Source organism: Ricinus communis, chromosome 8 (genome assembly GCF_019578655.1).
Source record: "Ricinus communis isolate WT05 ecotype wild-type chromosome 8, ASM1957865v1, whole genome shotgun sequence".
NCBI classification, from domain to species: domain Eukaryota; kingdom Viridiplantae; phylum Streptophyta; class Magnoliopsida; order Malpighiales; family Euphorbiaceae; genus Ricinus; species Ricinus communis.
Window position 1 is genome coordinate 18,791,270 of NC_063263.1, and position 16,637 is coordinate 18,807,906.

General features: G+C 33.5%; 2 protein-coding genes across 4 annotated transcripts; one reads left to right on the forward strand and one right to left on the reverse strand.

Annotated features, from left to right (window-relative positions):
- Window positions 1–592: 592 nt before the first annotated feature.
- Window positions 593–12,972, forward strand: LOC8278123 (rab GTPase-activating protein 22). 3 transcript variants are annotated; one of them, XM_002534030.4, is made up of 12 exons: window positions 593–1,255; window positions 1,666–1,880; window positions 2,822–2,920; window positions 4,915–5,018; window positions 6,445–7,250; window positions 7,345–7,467; window positions 7,614–7,702; window positions 7,801–8,001; window positions 9,269–9,670; window positions 10,368–10,451; window positions 10,619–10,848; window positions 12,734–12,972. In XM_002534030.4, the coding sequence occupies exons 2-11, from the start codon at window positions 1,755–1,757 to the stop codon at window positions 10,658–10,660; spliced, it is 2,076 nt and encodes a 691-aa protein (XP_002534076.2). In that variant the 5' UTR covers window positions 593–1,255; window positions 1,666–1,754; the 3' UTR covers window positions 10,661–10,848; window positions 12,734–12,972. The 3 variants fall into 3 exon arrangements, with proteins under 3 accessions (XP_002534076.2, XP_015583813.1, XP_015583814.1); XM_015728328.3 differs by lacking the exon at window positions 593–1,255 and adding an exon at window positions 2,348–2,464 and having other exon boundaries at window positions 1,743–1,880; XM_015728327.2 differs by lacking the exon at window positions 593–1,255 and having other exon boundaries at window positions 1,739–1,896.
- A 1-nt stretch (window position 12,973) lies between these two features.
- LOC8278124 (probable peroxidase 61) lies at window positions 12,974–15,546 on the reverse strand. Its single transcript, XM_002534029.4, has 4 exons — window positions 15,229–15,546; window positions 14,189–14,368; window positions 13,783–13,942; window positions 12,974–13,616 (listed from the first exon to the last, which is right to left on the reverse strand). Exons 1-4 carry the CDS (start codon window positions 15,520–15,522, stop codon window positions 13,189–13,191), a joined length of 1,062 nt encoding a protein of 353 aa, XP_002534075.3. The 5' UTR covers window positions 15,523–15,546; the 3' UTR covers window positions 12,974–13,188.
- Between the last annotated feature and the right edge of the window lie 1,091 nt (window positions 15,547–16,637).

Sequence of the window (16,637 nt, forward strand, 5' to 3'; positions counted from 1 at the left end):
ACTAATAATAAAAAAATAAGAAATAGACGGAAAAAAATAATGATTGATGAAACAAATATCAATAAAATATTAATTTACTTTAAAAAATAGAATTAATTACTAAATAAATCTAAACCTTTTGCGTTTTCTTAATTTTACCCAAATCTTTTAATTTTAAAAATTTTACCATATGATTTCAATTGTATTTAACTATGTTAAATTTAGAATTTGAATTGTGTGTATGGTTGATATGACTGCCAACTAGAAAAAGAAAAGAATATTTTTAATAATATCATTGTTTAGGCGACATGTAATATAAACCATTCTTGTAAAGCTTTAAACTACTGCAATCCTTACGCAATTCGTGGTATCTCTAGAATTAACTTTCTTCATTTAAAAACTTAGAATTTTAAATTGATAATAAAAAAAAAAAACTTTAAATTGTACTCTTTTTTCCATTACTTTCTACGTCAAAAACAATATAAATAATTAAAAAAATAATTCTTTTTTCAGGTGGCAGACATATCAACCATTAACACAAGCCAATTTATCAATTTAACCTAGCTAGATACAATTAAAATCGATTTTAGTAAAATTGTCAAAATGAAAAGATTTGGATAAATCCAAAAAAATACAAAAATATTTGGTTTTATTTGGGTTGAACTTGTAAAAATCTTCATAGGGGAATAGTAATATTTTGTAGTTTATACTTTCTATCTTTGTTTGTTGCTTGGAACCGGCGCTGGCATACCTAACGTATCACACACTACACTGACATAAAATGGCCACACTCTAAATTTTCATTTTTTTTTTAGGTTTAACATATTACTTTATTAATTATTTTGGTTTAATTTCTTCATTTTGAGTTTAAATTATGATGACTAATACATTTATCTTTTTATTAATTTCTTTTTTTAGGTTACAAAGATTTATAACGATGTTTTTGTTTTTATTTATAATATGGCTTTAACTATAAGGACGGTAAATTTTCATAAATATTGATTAAACAAGGAAATTCAACAAATAAAAAATAATAATCATCTATCGGTTCGCTTTGGCTGTTTTGCTTAGCTATGATTAATAATAATTTAAATTAAGAAATAACTGGTTTTATCTAATTAAGTGTGGTTCAGTGTTTTATTTATTTTTTGCTTGGAGAGAAGAAACGGTCATTTCATTCTAATAGAAAGGAAAAATAAAAATTGTTAATGGCGATGGAGGAGAAGCTCCTCCTTTTACTATCGTCTTCATCTATCTCATTCTTGTTCTTCTTCAGGTACTCTCTATCTCTACATGCATTTTTGTTTATCTGTTTTTGATGCATTTATTGATGTAATAATAGATCGATAACATCATTGTTTCATTTATCAACAAGAATCAATTTAATCGTCTTTGTATACTTCACGGACGCGCGCATTTGGTTTTGTTTCTATGTTATAATTTAAAATTTTGATTATGAGTTGTTGTTTGTTGAATCGGATTATTTATTTTTGTTAGATTTTCTTAATTGTCAAAATTGACATCTCTCCGATTGCTAGGGTTAGTTAGATATAGTTTGTTGCTGATTTCGTGTTTTTGTAATGGAATGTTTGTTTTGTTTGGCTACATTTATGAATTCTGTTTTAGCAGCTTATATTGCTTTTTTTTTTGTTTCTTTTTCCTGTTTTCTGTTTTCTGTTTTGGCAGTTGGTTTTGAAATTGAGATTATTTTTATCTGGTGATGATAAACAAGAAAGGTTGAAATAAGAGTTATTGTGTAAAGTGTAAAAAAGTTAATGTCTTGTGGTGGAGGAGAAGAGAAGCAATGGAGTTGTGGAAAGCCAGGAGCAGTAAATTTGCAAAGAGTTGGTTCAATTGTTCGCGATATTGGAGAGCCTTGTTTAGCTCAATCCCCCATAAAGGTTGTTATTTATACCTGTAAGACTCTCTCAACAACCAATTTTGTTTGTTACTATTTTTATTGTTGTTATGATGTTGTTGTTGTTCTTGTTGATTCAAGTTAATATTTTCTTTATTTTTAATTGTTAACTTTTATTATTTTTTTCTCTGATGTTTATTTGTGGTGTTCTTTAAGTTATTTGGTTATTTGATTTATACAAGATAAGCTCATTGTATTATTATGTCTTTGTGTGCACAAGGTTGCTATCTTGGGTGGTTTATGCTTCTTATGTAAGAATTTGGCATCGTGCATTTAAGGGACAAGTAGAAAGGAATAAGAGGACTTCTTATAGACTATCAAATGGCATGGCCAATTGTGTCTCTTTCTCTCCCTTTTCATCCCCTCTAAATCTCTTCACAACAGCACATGGATTCATTATTTTTGTGCATAAACACAGACACATATATTGACTGTTAGATGTTGTCATAGGCGAGAGACTGTATAGGAGCAATGGGAGATACAAGATGCTGTGAAGCAGGAAAGTGAGAAGTTCTTAGGTCAGGAACTAGACGAGATATTGGCAGCAATGGCGTGACTTCTGTAGTGGTAGGATAGATTTCTGACATCATTAAATATTTTTCTTTTTGGATGAAGATATCATTAACATTGACCATGTATCTTCTACACCAGTTTGTTTGGATTCCAACAGTTTCGGTGTATGGTAGGATCATAGAGATGTAAGAGTAATTAGTTATTACATATCTTGGCTGTTCTACTATATATTGTTTAGAGTTTGAAAACTCACTTGGCATGTGGTGTAACTGGTCTAGTTTCGGATGGGAATTTGCTTTTCTTGATTTTTTATTTATTTATCATTAACATTTTCTCTTCATTTGTATGAAATTCTCAAATGGGATATATCCATGTTATGATATTCTGATATAAGATTCTATAATGGGGCAGGTAAGCAGAATGCTTAAACCAGATAAGTGGCAAGCAACTTTTGATAGCGACGGGAAGGTTTCTGGTTTCCAAAAAGCACTCAAGTCAATTGTTTTAGGGGTATGTTTGTCCTCGACTAATTTTTTGTGTTTACCCCACACTTCATAATTTTCTCTTTTTCTTTTTGGGGATAGGATGGGGAAGGATTTTATAATCATTTACTAATATGCTTATTGCTCTTCTATTTCACCATTATTTTTCATGATGGCTTGATTTCAGTTAGTATTTGGTGTCACCATATATGTGGTATTTTTGAGTCACTTAAGAAGCATCTTGACTTCTCATTTGTAAATTATAGACAGTTCCTCTGTACTTCAAATCTTAGTACCTTGCAATTTTATATATGAATGTTTTCCATTTTTCAAAGTTTTGTCTTCACTGCGGCAGCTGACTCGATAGGCTGAGGGTGAAACTGTTTATTTTTGGATTACACTATTGTGATGGTAGCAATCTCAATCATGGGCATGGGGCCTTTGGATTCTTGTATCCGCAGTAAATCAAAATCATCAAGGTTCTTGTATTCCTAATGGCAATTATTATTTAAGTGAACCTGATCGTTTTCATAGGGACTAAGGAATTTCTATCTTGCACTTACTATGCATGCTTTCTCCTAGTAATCGCTCCTATTAGGGAAAAAAATTTTGGCAGGTTCAAGAGAGATTTTTCTTTCCATTTTCTCTACCTTTCTGCCCTTCGCTTCCAATACAAGCAAGAGAAAAGTGCCAAATTTTCGAACTTTCCAGTTCATTTTTTATTATCCTCTTTTCCCAACATTGATATAAATGGAAGATGGTGTCCAAGATGTCGCGTATTATCATATGATTAAGAATATTTTACTGCTGGTATGACATGGTCTCTACTACCAATAGAACTTGTTAGGCTATTTTGACATTGAGGTTGTAAAAGCAGTTTCAATTTCTTTTTACATTTTAGTTCTTTTTTTTGTTATTTTGAAAGCTGCTTGAGAAAAACAGGTAAATTTATGCTTTTCTCAAAAGCAGGTTTGAGAAAAGCAATTTATAAAAAATAAAAAAAAATATTAAACCAAGGAAATTCTAAACCTGCTTGTTTAACCCCAACATCAATCCCAGTTATCTTTTTGGATAGGCAGTAGAAACCTTGTTGTTTGGTATTGTTAAAACTTGTTACCTGTCCTTTTCTTTAATTCTTATTCTGTATTTTGTTTTGATCAAATAAAGGGAGGCCTCTTAATTGTGAATTGAGATTTCGCAAGCTTCATAACAATGTGTAAGATAACTGAAATGCTGAGAGTATATTTGCCTAAGATACTTTTGTTATGTTAGTAGCCTCAGTTTAAGGCATGTCTTTGTCTTTGTTATCCTAAATAAAATGCACATGCTAATTGAGAAAAAGAAAGGGAGGGAATAGAAGGCATTCGTTATTTTTCTGGTAGCCTGAATTTGAATTGCCAATTAACATTTTCTGCACGTTGAATTTTCTGTAAGAAAAGTTGCTAGACTTTGAATGAAAACTGTTGCATTGTGTTATTTAGATATTTTAAACAATCTGAAGCTCCTTGTCCCAGTTTGGAAGAGTTTGATGTAGATATCTGAAAAGTCAGTAGATGGTTTGTTGAAGGGCTTCGAATGTTTATGATCAGACTACATATTCAGCATTGCTTGTTGGAGAGTGGACGTGTTTGAGCTTCTATTTGCACAAATCTGCATGTTTTATTTGCCATGAAAATCTGCATGTTTTGTATGCCTTTAGAATCTCAATGATGCTTGACCTCAACATCCCATACCTGCTTTATGATCATTACAGTTTCTTGTATTTCCAATTCTATAGCTTCTTGTGCACTTGTATGTTCTATATTGTATTATTTATCTGAATGTTTGGTCAGTCAACTTTCTTCCTACTCACCTTGTCTCTCTTTCCACCTGCTCTCTATGATTGGATAAGAAGTAATTACCAGCCAGGTGTAGATGACTTCATTCCAGTGTCTTCATTGACATATCTCACTAGCTCTAAAAGATGATCCTTTATAGTTCCTCTAAAGTGACTGTAATGACTCTATATCTTATATATGATAGGGTGTGGATCCAGCTATTAGGTCAGAAGTTTGGGAATTTCTACTTGGTTGTTATGCCCTGGGCAGCACTGCTGAGTATCGCACGCAGCTGAGGACAGCCCGCAGGTCTAAGATTTCTCAATTTTTGCTTCTTTTTCCTGATAAACTTCTAGTTAATTGCCTATTCATTGGTCTGTTGAGCTTGCATTTAACTAATTGGATAATCTTGGTAAATCAAATAAACACGGCCTAGTGCAAATATATCTCCTAAAACATAAATCGCTTCTGTCTTAATTTGATGTGTTTTATACATAGCTCAGTATCTATTTCATTCTCCTATGCTTATATTTTTCATGGAAAAGAATGGATGGTTAGGATTTTAAATATACTACCTATACTCTATAGTTAACATCATTTCTTTTATCATGTCGGAGTATAGTTTGTTGTGAAGCAAAATTTGAGACTTACTGATGCTGTAACATGTAGTCGCATCTGATAGTTTTTTCAGTTTTTGCTTTTTTTCTAGAAAAAGAAGTGGAAAAAGGATGATGATTTGTTTTTTAATTGGTAATCACTTAACATAAAATCTGTCTTTACCAAGGTTTGGCTATAATTAATAAGTTGAATCCAGTAAAGGTCTGATTTTTTGGTTCTTGATAAATGGGCTTGGGTAGAACTTATTTCCAAAAGCTAGCTCTAGGAAGAGGGTGCTTAATCCACTTATATACACTATAACAGCCTAGTAACAAAGCGATGAATACAACTTCTAACACCTTCCCTTACTCTTAGCGTGATATGCAAACGGGCTGGGTCCAAACCCATCATCACAAACAAAAGGCCGGCTTTGATACCATGATAAATGGGCTTGGGTAGAACTCATTCTCAAAAGCTAGCTCTAAGAAGAGGGTGCTCAATCCACTCATATACACTATAACAGTCTAGTAACCAAGCGATGTGGGCTAAATACAACTTCTAACATTTCTTTTCGATCTTTTCCTTTTTTTTTTTTTACTTTCCACCCCTCTCTATCTCTCTCTCTTGCTAACTCTTCCCCATAAACTAATTAAATGATAAAATGACAGAGGAAAGCATTTTCCATGAGACACTCTGCGATGGTGCTTTCTTTTTCTTTCCATCTTAAACTAGATGATTCCATTCAGCCAGAGTCATTGTGATCTTCTTTTGGTGATATCTCCTCACTCCTCAGACTTAGATTGACGAGCCAATATATCCTTAGATAATGCTACACTTGGTGCACACTTGTATATACATTTATGCTCGAGTTTTTCGGAAAAATAATGCATGAGTTTTCCAGTGATTCTGTTGCTTATTTCCTTTTCTGATCAATTATCACATATCTGGTTGCCCTTTGCACTGTGAGATACTTTGCACGAATTTAATAATTGACATCTTAGAGATACTTTTAATGAAGTACGTTTTTCTGGGTTTAGGTACTTATTTGAAGCAACTAACCTGTTTTAGTTTCGACAGTATTGTATAATTCTCTGGCTACATTAATTATCATACAGCTTTTATGAAATATTCCATGCAGGGAGCGTTACAAGGACCTGATCCAGCAATGTCAAATGATGCATTCAAGTGTAGGAACTGGTGCCCTTGCATATGTTGTGGGATCCAAAGTTATGGACATGAGAACATCATCCAAGGATGACAGCAAACAGGAAGCTAAAGTCGAGAGCAGACAAGCTTCTACTGACACTACTAATAAATTAGAGAAATATGGTGATCAGAATAATAACTGTACAGAAACATTGCATGCATGTGAAAGAGAGAGTTCTAGTGATTCTGGGGAGCTTGCCAGTGTGAGGGGAAGTACAGACAGTGCAGCATATGACTCATCATGTCTTTTGCATACCTCTGGCCTGTACAATAGCGGTTCCCCTGAAAGAGGGGTTGAAGCTCATGGATCACAGTATGTAGCGGGGAGTTATTTTGATTTTCCTTCTTTACCCGTCACAGATTTGTTTGATCGGGAAAGAGAAGATACGGAAGAATATAGTGTGCATGAAATTGAACCTTCAACACGACAAAAATTGAGATTTCAAGATGACAGAATGCACAGTTTTCAAATTAGTAACAATGTAGATTTAATTATTGAATCCAATGGTTCACCATCTAACAATGTTTCTCATGAGAACAACTCTGAAATTGAAATAGTTCACGATCATCATGATCATGAACATGCACAGTCTACTAATCAGGACTACAAAAAAGAGATAGTGAACAGATTGAGAATATCAGATGCCCCAGAAACACCATTGTTAAAGATAACATCTCAGGGAGGGACTACTGGAGAAGACAGAGTAACTGAATGGCTTTGGACTTTGCACCGAATAGGTAACTTGGTTGTGTATTTTTTCCTGTTACGATAGTGGGCCATGGATTTCTTCTATTGCTGTTATCCTGAGCAACCGGCATCTCTTGTTTTCAGTTGTTGATGTGGTGCGAACAGATAGTCATCTTGAATTCTACGAGGATAAGAAGAATTTAGCTAGAATGTCTGATATCCTTGCTGTCTATGCATGGGTTGATCCTGCCACTGGTTACTGTCAAGGTTGTGCCATTGATTTCTTAGTTTTGTGACCCAAATCTCTACAATTATGTGGTCTTTTTTTTTATTCAATGTTAACGTTTTCAACAATTGAATACTCTCTTTTTAGGCATGAATTTTTCTTATTTTATTTGGTTTTCTGCCTTTAGGTATGAGTGATTTGCTATCTCCTTTTGTTGTTCTCTATGAGGATAATGCTGATGCCTTTTGGTGCTTTGAAATGCTTCTAAGGCGAATGGTATTACCATTGCACACCCTTTTTGCTAGATCCACTATGCTCTTTTCTAATTTATGGTTTTACACCTCTCTAAAGTACCCTTTTCTGCACTTCTCCAGCGTGAAAATTTTCAGATGGAAGGACCAACTGGAGTGATGAAGCAGTTGCAAGCATTGTGGCATATCCTGGAACTCACAGATAGAGAAATGTTTACACATCTGTCACGTATAGGTGCTGAAAGCCTACATTTTGCATTCCGAATGCTGATGGTTCTTTTTCGTCGAGAGTTATCTTTTGATGAGGCTCTTCAGATGTGGGAGGTTTGTAGTCTTTAAGCTTTGTTCCAGTGTGAATTACAGTAAATTGCTGGTGTTAGTTAAATAGCTACCCACCTATTATTGCAGACACTTTTATTTCCACTTTTATTTTGTTTTGACCAATAATTAGAAGGGCTTACCTTTTCATCGGTCTGCTAATTGCATATTCTTTGCCTAACAACACTGTTGGACATGTCCCTGCAAACCTCTTTGTGTCTTTTCTAAGAACATAAAATTTTGTGATCATCTACCTTCTATTTAATGGGTATGCCTCGTCTCATGTCACCCTCTTCATTTTTTTTTCCTTGAGCCTTATCTATTTTGTTTTGATTTACTGACTTAACCCAGAGGAAATCTACTTGTTCAAATATAGGGTCCATACCTCATCATGATTGGAATGAGGTAGGCTTGTATTGTTTGTGATTTTCCTTGTGTTGTATAGTTGTCGTCTACTGAGCAGGTTGTCCTCATTAAGAAGTGGAAAAGAGTATTAAAAGAATGCTCATCATTTCTTTTACAAGTTGAAGTTTATTGCTAGTAATACCGATGAGTTCTTCTATGACCTTAAAAAGAAATGATTGTGTAATGGGCCTAATGTCCTGGAATATATATTATTGTGCAGATCTGGTAGCCCCACTAGAGATGGTAATTCAGGTTTGCATATGTTCATGTTACGTCAATAAATTTATTGTCCTTGCATCTGAATTTTGACATGAATAAAGCGTGGCTACATATTCATGTCAAAGTTCATTTGCAAAGGCAAAACTTGTATTGAATAATTCTATGAGTTATATGATTTGCTTAACACATTAAATTTTAAATGGTATGAACCATTTAACTTGACTTTGCCTAATTAAATGCTTGGTCTCTTTTTTTTTTTTTTTTCAATTTTTTTTTCATTATATTTCCCCTAGAGGATGAAAACTAACCTTAAATTCCTAAAAGTTAAATTAGTTTTACATTTCTGCTAATAGGTTTTGTAATTGAAAGAGCAGGTGCTTTAAGTAGTCTCTGATGGGAACTGTTATTACCTTAAGTTGGCATTAGCTAGTTTGAAGACAACCATAAACTTAACTGATAGATATTTGTTTACCTCATTGTATTCTCTCTCTATTTTGTGTCGTTGGTGATAAAGAGACGTTCTCTAGCATAGTGTCTTAAACCTGTCTATAGGTATGAGAAGGACCGAACACTGAAGAATTATGACTTCCTGCAATTTTTATAGTTGCCTTTAATAGATTTGACTTCTGTAACGTCATATTGAATACAGATGATGTGGGCTGCTGATTTTGATGAAACCCTGGCCTATAATTTAGAGGAGAACTGCCTGGAGGCACTGGTACTACCTCTTCCAAGGGATTCTGGAGGGGAAATGAGAGAAGAAACCACAGAAAATGGTAATGGCAGTTCAAATGATGGTTCACTATCAAAGCATGGAAATGTTGAGCACCCTGCGTCTGAGAATGTGGCAATGAAGTCAGCATCTGCTTATCCTTTTTGTGGGTTGACAAGGAGTTTTTGGTCAAGAAGTGAGCCCATACAGATTAGCTCTGTAGTCTCATCAACTAAGAATGGGGATGATGAATTACCTGTCTTCTGTGTGGCAGCAATTCTTATCATGAACCGTCAGAAAATCATCAGAGAAACTCGCTCGATTGATGATATGATAAAGGCATGTACATTTTGTTTTATACGTGCTTCATATTTATAGTGTCAACTTACCAGGGGATTTACTTTTTTTTTTTTTCCTTTAAGAAGAGCACTTATGACCACTGGTCCTTATTTTATCTTCTGTTTGTTACTGGGATCATGCACTTTTCCTTGTCTAGTGTCTTCTTCTTTACTTATTGATGACATATTTTTCTGTCCCCCTCTCTCTCTATTGAAGTAATAAGAAATTATAAGTGGGAACAGCATAGTTGTTGCTTATTGCCTTATTTTGACCATGTGTAGGTCTAGTGCTGGCCTGTAATCGCTTCAAAAGAGAAACTTGAAAAAGTGATTCAAATGTTATAGTTTTTCTCTGCTTGTGTTCTTAGTCATAATGAGAAAAACTTTAAAATATTTGTACAATTGATCCTTACGATTCCTGGTTATTTTTGCTTGCATATAATTTGCTGCAATATATTAGCATTAAGATCTATTCAGTTTCGTAGCTCATAAGAAATGTGTCCTCTCATGTCAAAAGTCAAATGGATCCATGTCAACATGCAGAGATGTTTCTTTTGTTTTACTATTTCATTTATTATCATCTTTAATGCCCTAAACTGATTGTAATGCATGGAAGAAACCCTTTAGCTAAGCTTAACTAGATTGGCATTGAGGATGAATCAAGCTTAGTTGATCCTTGTATATTCAAATCGTTGCAGATTTTCAATGATAAGCTGCTAAAGATCCATGTTAAAAGATGCATACGCTCAGCGATCAAGCTTCGAAAGAAGTATTTTTACAAGGTTAGATGCTTATTTAATTAGTTTGCTATGATAATAAAAGAGGGGCTTGTTTCCTTAAGATTTTCCAAAGCTCTTTTTCCATAAATGAAATGCTATCTATTAGTTATGCATGAGTAGACATTATACTTCCATTTCATGGCTGCTAAACTAAATTTTTATTCTGACAGCTGATAAAAAACAAAAGTTCTCCATCTCAGAATGGTGAATAGGTTGCACCATTTCTTGTATACTCCGACTAATGGAAGCACCGTAACCATAACTATGGCTGTGATGCAAAGTTTGAGCATCACTGGCGAAATTATGTGGATCTGTCACAATGAAGTTGTGCTGATGCTGCCAGTCAAAGTCTTAGTTCAGTTCTTTGTACTTTCATTCTCTCCTTCATAAAATTTTAAAGGTAACTACTATGTAATTATGGTTCTATTTTCCTTATTGTGTCCTGGTGCTGTCTGGTATTTGAAGTTATTTTTTTAGGCAAATGCATCCTTTTACAAGAAAATTCTCTGAAGCTCTTTTATTGCACTAGCATCCTTCTTGAAGTTAATATAGATTACTATTGAATCGAGATAAATTCTTGTTGTGGACTTGCAGTCCCTGGCCAATTCTCAGAAATATATATGTTTGTTTGGTGGACCATGTTTTTACTCTTTGTATCACTGCTGATGACAGAAGAAGTATAGATTTATTTTAGCAAAAGCAGGAAATTGGGAGATAGTTGGGAATAGCATATAGAATGGTACATAAAAAGTAGATACTGTTTGGTTCTTTCAGTCATTTATCCATACTCCTGCTAGAATGATTATTGATAAAAATGCTGAATATAAGATCCATTTTTGGTCTTCCTGCTTATATTCTTGGCTTTCTGCTGGTTATTGTTTCCGGTTAGGGAAAAGGGGTTGTTAACATGATTGATCTGGGATGGGAAATATAGGTTGGCACATTTGTTGTTTGTACCATGTGAAATTATTTTTATCTATTTATTTATTTTACCTTTGTTTTTGTTAGTAGATGAAATTTCCATTTTTTAGAAGAGAACATTTATGGCATGTAGGCCTAGTGTTATTTTGCATCATGACATACATAGGATGTGATATACTAATAATTTTCCTTGGAAATTACAAAAATCACTTTCTTTCTCTATTGCCTAAGAACATACCAAAAACAACCACTGTTGGGGGAAACAATGCCAATTTGTTTTATGAAAAGATCAAAATATTGAATTTTACAATTTTAAAAGACCAAGTGTTCGATTCTGAAGAAGCAGCAACCAAAGTATGTATTAGACCATAATTCCTGTTTTTCCTTTATCTTTAAATTATTATTAGTCTGTAATTATCTGTAATAAATTCAGTAGAAGCTTAGTCAATTAAACTTAGGATGTATTAAAAAATATTTATGACAAAAAATTCTTACAAAGTGAGTGTACATTGAGCTGGTGGGTATTTATATTAACAGCTAATTAAAACTAGATCTTTCTATTTCTCTATTTTGATTTTCAAATTTATTTTTTGAATATTGATGCTTTCAAGGAACCCAACAAAGTAATGGAATTTTATGTGCTTTGTGCTAACCTGCATGACATATACTTGTTCCTTCAGTCATGACACATTTATCTGTATCTGTATATTTTTTTCCATTGATTCCAGATACACTGCACCATTGATTATTGGAATTTGGGGATAACTTTCACCTTGACCATTAAACTTTAGTTTGTTCCAGTTTCATCATTGCACTTTGATTTTGAGTCAAATGTAATCATCATGGCCAAAATTGCTAGACTTTTGCGAGCAAGATTATTTGAAAATTGACTACAGTGGGCGACCTTACTTAATATGATAGGATCCAGTCTACTGCTCAAGCATGGCTGCCAGGGTCAATTTTCAGGTAAGGTTTAGTGAGGAAACTAAAAAAAGAAAATCACAGTTTAGGGACCAAGGTGAGTGATTAGACCAGTCTTTGAGTACTTCTAACCATTCTATAGTTTAGCTTGACATTGCCAATATAGGTTGAGGATATTGGATAACTGAAATAAGCTTTACAAGCTTGTTTTGATCACTTTTTTGCTCTTCGATTTTTGTGCTTAGTTCAGTTTATGCTTTCTAACCATCATTTGAACTCCTGAGGCAGCCAGACATTCTGTTGAATGAATAGTTTCTTGCAGTTTCTATTGTGTTCAATGGCATTTTTGTGAAGCTAGACTGTTTATATAATTGTATTTTGGGGATGATTCATGGTTCCATAAGAATATACATTTGAATTGTGTATTGTTTTTCATTTGACAGTGTTTTCTCCTTTTCCCTCGCCTCCATTTGAAGCCAGTGGAAGGATCTAAAAGTGCAAACAGGTTCTTTTTTGGTGCATCTCATTTAGAAAGGTTAGGCAAATACACATTTGTATTTTCTTTTTCCTTCACAATTTCTTATACCATACATTTAGAGAGCAAATCATGTAATGACAATTTTGATACTTGTCCTTTTGTTTATACGAAATTGAAATGAGAAATTTAATTTGCCGGAGAAAAGTGATCAAATGATTCTACAGGCTCTAAATTTCAGAGACCAAATTTATAACTTAAGTAGTTATATAATTTTATTTAGGAATGGGAAAACATATTCTTGATGCTTTTATTCTTGTGTCCCTATGCATAGCAAATTAATATCATCCAAATGACCATATTGCCCTGTGTTTTTATGATGACAAATCTACTGTTCAATATAATATCTTTGGTTTTGTTCTATTATTTCTTATTTGTGAAATGGCAATTCTGGCGTATCTCTCCTGCATTTCCCGTTAGAACATTGATGTTTCCCATTCGGTTCATTGATAGTGCAAATGACCTTCGCAAATCCTCAAAATTAGCAGCAAATTCTTGTGCAATCTGTAGTGTGTCATTATTGTATAGCAGTTGCTGATCAACTCCAAGGACACTTTTGTATGACAAAACCCTCTTGTAGAAGGATTCTGTGAATTTGTAGTTAGAACCGGAATCAGGGTTTAGAAACACCTGAGGATCACTTTGGCCCTTTTTGGTTCTGGGTGGACATAGCTTTCTCATCTGAGCTGCAAATGCTTGGTCCATGTATGGGTCTGGCTTTCCTGTATTGTTGAAATTGTAGAGACGGTCCTCGACATAGCGACAGCGGGTTTTACCCATTGAATGTGCCCCTGATACACACACAAATACACATATGATTATTTGACAGGAAACAAAAGGGGTCCTGTTTATAGAAACAGGCTAATATAACCAAACTAAGACAGGGCAATGTAACCAAACTAAGGACATTAAATATTGTTTTCTTTTCTTGTTTCTGGTGACTTGAGATATTCATACCTAGGAGGGTTACAAAATCCAGCATATCTAAGCCTTTAGAACTGAAGTATTCCAATGCATCATTCAACGAGATGGATGGTGATGGGAGGTCTACTGATGCAGCTTTTGATGTCATTCCGTCCCTTCTTCCTGTCAATACAGGATAAGATGGTGCACCTGCCTGTTGGTTCATTGGATCATTAATCATACATCATGAAATTCTAAAGTAAAAAAAATTATGCTGTTCCCATGTGATGAATTGCCTCAAAATATTTCATTGTCATTGCATTTTCATTTTTGTTAAAACTAATAAAATGACATGTACATCTCGAGTAGCTGCACCGAAAAGCAGACAACTTCCATAGATTATGACCAAGTGAGATTAGAGGGAATATAAAGATTTGAAGTAGGACGTGAAGGATCTCACCAAATGAACAGCATCCCTGGTGGCAAGATTAAGAATGTCAGCGCAGGAGACAATTCCAGGGCAGCGTTTTTCCATAACTGTTTTAATCTTGTCAATGACTGCGAACCCACCGAGTCCCCAATTTTGCTTTGCAGTCTTTTCTGAATCTGGTCCGTCCAGAAGAATTGATGCATCACAACCCTGAAATCGTATCGAACCAACGGTTTTAAGCAGAGAAGAAGAAAAATGGACGATTAAGCTTCAGTCCTTTTCAACCCTACTAGTGCTGGCCTTCTACCGACAAATTCTAGAATCCATGAATTTATTTAAAATCTATATATTTTTAAAATGGTATAAGTTGGATTAATATAGATACAATGTATTGATAATTATTCTTTGTATATATATATATATATAAGTTAAGGATCTGAAAACAAAAGTTAAAGAATAATTTTAAGATAATATAAATTTATTAGAATAATATTAAAAAAAAAAGTATCATAATATTAGTGGATTTTGGATTTTTCGTCTAGCTCTAAATTTGGAGGAATTTCTTTTTTAAAATCTATGGATTTAAGATCATTTTTCATTTGAAAAATAATAGATTTTAATCATTTGCGGGAGAATGTCATTAATACTATGCATGAATTAAGGGTACTGCAAAGAGAAAGAAAGTGAATAGAGATAAAGAATTAATTTTAATCGTATTTGGCAAATAAATCTTTTTAAAAGGGGAAGAGAATTAAAGGGGAATACCTTCGATTATTTTGTAGATTACATTTCAATTTTGGATGTAAAATATTTTAACTCATGCAAAAAAAATTAAAATATAATTAATCATTTTTATCTCTATAATTATAATAAAGAATTTAAAATTAAATAGTTTCTTTCTTTTTTCTTTAATGAAAATTTTTAATGTGACCAAACACACTACCCTTTCCTTCAATTTTCTTTCTTTTCTTTTAAAATACCTTCCCTTCCCTATCTTCTTTATTGCCATGCACAGAGTAAAAGAAAAATGAAAAATGAACTGAGGATGAGAAGTGGACAAGCATACATACAGTAACAAAACAGTCGGAGTAGAGCAACCGGAGGAGCTTAGAAGTAATGGTTTTGTCATTCTTCCAGAACAACTCTACTTGGTGCCTTATGTAAACTTCGGCTTCCGGGCATTTGGTGTACTTCTTGTAGTATTGCCACCGCAGCTTCACCGGCGTTTGTACCGAAGATGCCGCGTCCACATTAGCTATCATACACATGCTTAATGCAAGAACCAGTAGTGGGTAAATCACCAAACTTCCTGATCTCCCCATTTTCTTCCCCACTTTTAAGTGCACTAAGCCTGCAAACAACATATATTTACTTAGATGATGATGACACCTATATGGAGTTTTGGTCCTTATATAGAACAAGATTTCGGGTTCGTCCACGTGGCATTACCGATGAATGCCAGGCTGGATAAATTCTAATATATATATATATTGTTCAGTAGCAAGGAACCGTGAGAAGAAAGTGAGAGGTGATTAATTAGGGTTGTATTATTACACATGGACCAAAGTGAGTTTCAACATTCGTTTACGCTATGTTATATATGCCACTTGTTTAAGTTTTTAAGCAGCAAGGAACGTGGATGCATGTGCTCTCTATCTTGGCTTTAGGGTTTTCAACTTTTACTATGCAGAGATTTTGTGATCCAAAAATATTTTTGGACTCCCAAAGCACTTTTACCTTTGCTGTTGTTAGGGTTATTATATATTTTTATTTATACACCAAATCGATATCTGATACATATTTATTACTTTTAAATGATAAAATATACGTAAATCATCTAATATTAAAATATAAAAATTTATATATATATATATATATGTGTTACTCTTCTATTAGTTATAATGTATTCGTTATTCGTTATTTTATATATATACATTGTCTAAATAATAGAAAACCAATGTAAAATAAGCGGGGCAAGATTTGATTATACACCGCGACTAATAGAAGAGTGAGTGTTTTACTTTGTAATCGAATGATTGATACATACTCATTCATTTAAAACTAATAAATATATATCAATCATCCATCTATTTGGTGCATTGGTGAGAACATACACCAAGTATAGACAAAATTTAGTTAATTATTAGTGTTGGATTCTGCAGATCAAATGTGTATTTATTATATTGTTATGTATATGAGTTAATGGACATAGGATCTTGTTTAATTGACCATAACAAATTAATGGACATAGGATCTTGTTTAATTGACCATAACAAAGACACTTGTTAATTCTGATGCTTGAATAATTGACCATAAAGAAAAGAAAAGAAAAAAAAAGAAAAAGAGGAAGTTTGGAGTAATTTTCATTGTTTGACGAAAGGGTATCGTGGTGAATAATTAAAGGTACTTAAATTTTTACTATTTTTCTTGTCCTTTCCTCTTGGTAGCACATCTGATGCTTGAATTCTTTCTCTGTGAT